Source organism: Metarhizium acridum (assembly GCF_019434415.1).
Source record: "Metarhizium acridum strain ARSEF 324 chromosome Unknown scaffold_13, whole genome shotgun sequence".
Lineage (NCBI taxonomy): Eukaryota > Fungi > Ascomycota > Sordariomycetes > Hypocreales > Clavicipitaceae > Metarhizium > Metarhizium acridum.
In genome coordinates, this window is record NW_027094016.1 from 3774891 (window position 1) to 3780941 (window position 6051).

Below are 6051 nucleotides of genomic sequence, written 5' to 3' on the forward strand. Positions count from 1 at the left end.
ACGAGCTTTGTTTCTGTTGCACTTCGTCGGCCAGAACCAAAAACTACGCCTTCGTTTGCGTTTGCGTTTGCGTTTAGTCAAGCCCAGGCATGTAAACTGAACCGAACTCGACTCAGAAAACCACAGCCAACAGAGAGAGCTACGAGGAATCTACCGACGTCTGGCAAATCACGGACTCCTTGCTCCCCGTGCCTCTTCTTTGATTCTGGATGCTCTACGTCGCCATTGGTGTTTGCCCTCGTCCGTCGTAGTAGAGCCCTTCTTCCACTTGGCCGCCTTATAAGCGAATACCAGCATTTGTCAAAGAACAAGTTCTGGCCAGAATCCTGTGAAGGCTTAACAGTCTGCCGAGAAAAATAACTCAAGTTGCTTTCACTTATTTCTCGGCGCAGTCAACGTTAGTAAATATTCGACATGCTGGTAGCAGGAGCAAGGACGGCAGAACGCTCCTTTGAGCGGAACTCGGCAAGCTCTTCCAACTTCGCAAGGCATCATTGGCGTACAACTGTCAATATGCCATCTATTATCGAACGGCTTCCTCACGAGCTTCAACATATCGTCTTTTCCAACTTGGACTACCAGTCACTCATCTACCTCTCCACAATGAACCGATATTTCCAGCGAACCGTCGACCCGCAGAAAATGTCGACAACAACAGACAAGGCTCAGTTTGTGATGCGAGCTGCCAAGGACTTTCCACAGCACCGGCCGAACGAAAAAGGCCATGACTTCAGGCCCGGAAACTTTGAATGCTACATATGCTTTCGGGTTCGGTCCCCAGACAAGTTTGACATGCTGCAGCCGCAGGCAGCTTTTGTTGATGTACGAGGCTGTATCGTCAGGGATCGAGACCCTGATTTCCGGATCGACAGACAGGTCATGTTGCGACGCTTCTGTATTGATTGTGGGGTGAATGAAGGTATTCATGCACCCTTTGATTGCTTAACAACACGGACGGGCAAAGACCTTTGGATATGCAAGTGTCCCAGCGTTTGGTCCAAGCCAGCTTGTCTGAGATGTCCGCAGTGCCGGTCTAGCTGCCCATTACGGCCGAAAGCCTCTAATTCAATCCGGTCGAGCTCATCAATAGCTGTTACAAACCCTCCGGATGCGGCTATAAATTCAATAGAAGGTCTCTACCATAGACCTCACAGCAATCTCGTAGCTACTAGGGACTTTCTCAGGTGTAGGAAGTTGCAAGATTGTCCCTACGGCCAGCAGGCCTTCATTCCGTCCGGCCAATTTCGTCAGTAGCTGCAAATACTTGAGTAGCTTCGATTCAACGGTTACTGCAGACCTCCTTCTGCAGTTGTTCTTCTTCCCTTGCCCTCTCTTCTCTTCCGTTCGCTTCTCTCCCTCCGCCGCAGCGAACCCGTCGGCGGCTGTCTTTTTCTTCATTTCTTCTAACGGCAACACTTAATCTGACACCGGGGCTCAATCTGAAGACCTCAATAGCCTTCCGGCAAAAGCATCCAATTTGGTTGTGGCATTCACGGCCCTGTTAGGATGAACCCCCCGGATAGGCTCTATCGCAAAGAGCAGCAAGGGCAAACCTTTGGCATCTCCGAGAAAAACTCTTGATCAAGTAATCAAGTCTTCCAGCCCCTCCAGGAGCTCTGCCTATCTGGCTCTCGATATCAGAAGATACTAAAAGCAGCTACAAGTGCAACTGGCTTGGCAACCGGGAACAATATCTGCAGCAGCAATTAGACTCGCAAGATACCGAGGCCTCATATCGGCATATATGCGTGGGGCTAAATGGAAATCGTGGCTGTCGGCAGTCCAAATACAGACGCCTTGGCAACGAGCCTGGCAGGACCCCTAACTAACTTAAGGGCTTCCAAGGCAGAAGACGCTTGAAAGCACACCAACTCTTCAGAAGCTTCCGAGTCACAAGCTTCCAAATTAGCCAGCCGCCCGACTGAGCCTGTCAAATTCAACAACTTCGGCCAAGCCTGGCTTCAAGCCTTAACTGCAGTTGGCTCTGCTGCGAGCTTCCAAATGAGCCAAAATTTCGTCAAAGTCGGCAGCCCGCTTTACATTTCTTTATATTAGTAGTAATGGTAGTGGTAGTAGCAGCGGCAACCACATCGGCAACGGGGGTAGTAGCGTTATCACATTAGCGGAAGTATCACCTCGAATTACAATAGAAGTCACCAAAACTCTGATGAGTCACTGTCCCCTGAGCCTCTGAATAATGAGTGGAATGAATTACCAACGTAAACACCGGAGACTGCCATGCCAGCTGGTGAGACAGCCCTCACAACTATTGATGTGGCCGCGGACTTACTAGCTAGATGGACCCAGACCAAGGACTTCTTTCATTATTTAATTGATCCATATCTTCCAACCGCGACAAGCAGCATCATGTCAACTGACCTTACACAGTATCAACGAAGGCAGACAGAGGTAGCTGTTGCGCCTCAATAGCCTCCGCTATACGTCTCATTTGATGTCACATTTTTAAGTCGTCAGTGTCCTACCACGCTTTCCAACAGACTGTTGAACAACCTTTCCCCCAGGCACATTAGTCCATGGTCATGTTTTCTCAGTACCCCGTAAGAGCACCCCGACAAGAACTGGCAAATTAAATATTGTGTGTGATCCAGCCTGTCATTCGGGAGATCAGGGTGCAAGTAGTATTTCCTCGCTTCATCTTGACCTGTTAGTTCTAAAAATAATATGCTCTGCCCACGTTTCGCCAAGCCTCTTCAGCATCGCCGTCGAGAGAGCAACTGCGTCACGAGGCAAAACTATAAAGTGGCTATATTCCTAGTCAATGAGAGCACTTGGTGGATGCACCAAACATGAAGGGATCAATCCATTGAATAGCCAGTTACAATCATGATACTTGACAGCAACACAAAGGCGAATGTGAGAAGCCAAGACCAGGCCCCTGGCCTTGAGTGAGGTCACTATGTATCTCTCACCCTTGGAAAGCGACCTTGCACGGAAATGCAACATTGGAATGCCCGTCCAACCCCACGGAAGAGCAAAAAAATGTGTATATAAAGGCATAGCCGACACAAATAAGCTAGCCAACGGAGCTCAAGAACGAGAGGTCATTATCATTTTGCTCCTCAGAACCAACACAGAGCACAGCTATGGGTTTTCCAGTGCGTTGAATATAAATATACTCTACCATCAGGAACGAATGCGGCCGAATCGAAGATTAGAATCCTTTAAGCTTCTAGGAGCGGCCTTCCCTTGCTCTGTTCACAGGGTAAGGTGTTTAAATTTGCCTTTGGAAGCCATCCGACATCCAAATGGCCAGGGGAAACACAATGACTCGCACGCGAATTTGAGTTCTATGAGACTTTCAATATCTTGTTATGGATGACTCCAAGGGACTTGTTAGCGCCTGTATTACGCTCTACGTGCGCCCTTTACCTTGACCAGGTATAGCCGGGTTCGTTTTCTTGATACTGGGAACATGATCTCGGGTGCTGGTTCAATCCACGACACTTAAACGACATTAGAAGATGAAGATTGGAGGCATTCCTTATTACTGGGAAGGTCAGTCATGGACCCACTGGATAGACTTGAAAGGAATTCCTGCAATGTTTCGTAAATAGTCGGTGTCAAGGGGGCGAGAATGCTATTCAACACCTTGATATCATGCCAAGAATGCATGAGGCAGAACTGTCGAAGCCAAGTAAGTCGTGAAATGTCGTTTCTACTGCCTCAATCGTTGCTATTATTAATCACTTAACTGCCGTATGGCAAGCCAATAGATAGTGACCTCACGATCTTGACTGAGTGTCATGCCAAAGTTCATTTATAATACCTGGGTTGTTGTTTAGGGATTCACTACCCCGCGAGATAGATGGAGGGGAAGTGTTCTACCAAGTTAATTATGCCTGCAGCGATATCTCCCTAGTACGATTTAGATACTCTCAGTAAAGTCCGTTTAGGGAGTGGTGAACTTTGAATATAGGCTGTCGTAATACTGATATCCCTATAGAACGCCTTGCCATGCTTGACCAAATACAAAACACCCACTACGCAATTACCCTTGTAAATGCGTTAATCCCAATATCGAATTTCACCGTCCATTCCCGCCGACACAACCTTACTAGTCTCCTGCGGATGCCACTTCACGCATGTCACGGCTTGATTGCCACTCTTAATTTTGTGATACATTTTGCATGTCTTCCAATCCCAGAAGCATACAAAGCCACCTGAGTCACCCGATGCCAGGAATTGTCCGTCCGGACTGCAGTCCAGGTCTATGGCCAGCCCAGCGTTATTATGGCCCCTATAGCTCTTCTTCCTATTTTGGCGAAACTTATCATTGGCCCCGTATACGAGGATCTGATTATCAGAGCTCTGGTATGCGACATATTTCCCGCTTGGGTGAGGAGCCGCGTTCGTCATAGGATACATGTCAGGCTCGGCAACGTATTTGATCGGTACAGGAATATTGTAGTCCCATGCACGGAGGGACTTGTCATCCGAGGTGGTCATAAAACGACGGTTCTGATCCACAAAAGTAATTGTATTGATTGCAGCAAGATGATGGTCGTACTCTTGGACGATTTCATTGGGTGTTCGCACGTCATATTGAACGATTTTCTTGTCCGACATGCCCGCCAAAAATTCGTTGGAGTGGTCTGGGTCGGGATTGAACTTGATAACGTGAGGGGTCTTGCCCGTGGTGAACTTGCTGATACACACGCCGGTTTCTGTGTCCCAGAGCTTCATCATTCGGTCGTAGGAGGCAGAAAGAAACTGTGTACCGGAATAATTGAAACAAACGTCTGAAATTGCCTTGGAGTGGCCTGAGTACGTTCGTAATAGCATTCTGTCATGATAAACGTCTCGAATTCTTACAGTTGCGTCGGCACTGGCGGAGAGTAATAGATGTCCTGAACTAGGAAAGAAGCGCAACGCAGTGACGGCTTTTGTGTGGTCTTTCCAAGAGAAAATCTGTTTCTTGGGTATGTAGTTGGTCGTGCTGCCATGTTCTTTGTGTAGATCGACATCTAAATCTCGGGGGACGTGCATGTATGATCTCCCTTGGTAGTCGTACTGTTCAGAGCCATGAAAGGTGGTCGTCTCGTCCCCTAGCTCTGCGACTTCCTTTCGTCGCGCAAGCGCTACCTCTGGTGCTTGAAGTACCGTCCCGCTCTCCACCACGTCGTTGTCATTGCCTTCATCGTCCACGATCTCATACTCCTCATCGCTGCGAAGTTCTTCATCGTCATCAATCCTGTCGCACTCGTTACGATTGTACTTGGCCCAGGGCCCAATGTAGGATCCAGCTCCTTCAACTACTGTAGCATCCCCTTTATTTTCTCGTGTGGCTCGTAATCGCACGGCTTCCGCCTTCAGTGTGGCACTATTTTGATACTCTCGTTCTGGTCCGCCATTTCTCTCTATAGCCCTATGTTTGCTTCGAAACGTGTGCTCACTCAAGAATGTCTCCTCCGCGTGGCCTGTAAGGAGATTTTTGCGCTTGATGGCAGTTGAATCACCCCTCAATGAATTTGCAGAACCAGCTGGGTAGAGTGCTAGGCTTTCATGCGAATAAGGGACTACTGCGTGGTCCTCTGCAGCCTGTTGTCGGGCGACAAGCGCATCTTGTGGGGCCATATTTGGCGGATATTCGCCAAAGTCGGTCATATTGGCTATTTAGGAAGTCGAATGCAGTTCTTTTGGGGTAAAAGGAAGGCTGTGGTTCAAGATTTCGCATTCAGGCACTGGACTGGAGTAGGAATTGAGTGAGCGTTCGGTCACGTGACGCGAGCATATGCTCTTGACTGTTGGCCTTTCGCCATTCACCGTGGAGGGTCTAAAGCACGAAAGATGTCATATCATAAAGTTACTCATGGATGCTATCCCCAAAAAATCGAGGTATACAAATTAAGCATTCGCAAAACCCCATGGGCAGTGAGGAAGCTAAAGCAAAGAGGCGTGAGACATCTACAGATATTACCATACGAGAAAGCCCCTCCCAAACAAACGCCATAGTGCCAACAGGTATCTGTAAACCAAAGAGAGGTGAGCATTCGTCTCTTACAACTCATATTTTTATTCCATCTTGCCATC

General features: G+C 48.2%; 1 protein-coding gene across 1 annotated transcript; it reads right to left on the reverse strand.

Moving 5' to 3' along the window:
* Positions 1 to 3761: 3761 nt before the first annotated feature.
* On the reverse strand, positions 3762 to 5673 carry J3458_003735 (uncharacterized protein). The gene has a single exon (XM_007810018.2). The coding sequence runs from the start codon at positions 5623 to 5625 to the stop codon at positions 4027 to 4029; it is 1599 nt and encodes a 532-aa protein (XP_007808209.1). The 5' UTR covers positions 5626 to 5673; the 3' UTR covers positions 3762 to 4026.
* Positions 5674 to 6051: the final 378 nt, after the last annotated feature.

What these genes read in the sequence shown, in the direction of transcription:
- J3458_003735 (XM_007810018.2), bottom strand. Translation starts at nt 5,625, where the DNA reads ATGACCGACTTTGGCGAATATCCGCCAAATATGGCCCCACAAGATGCG.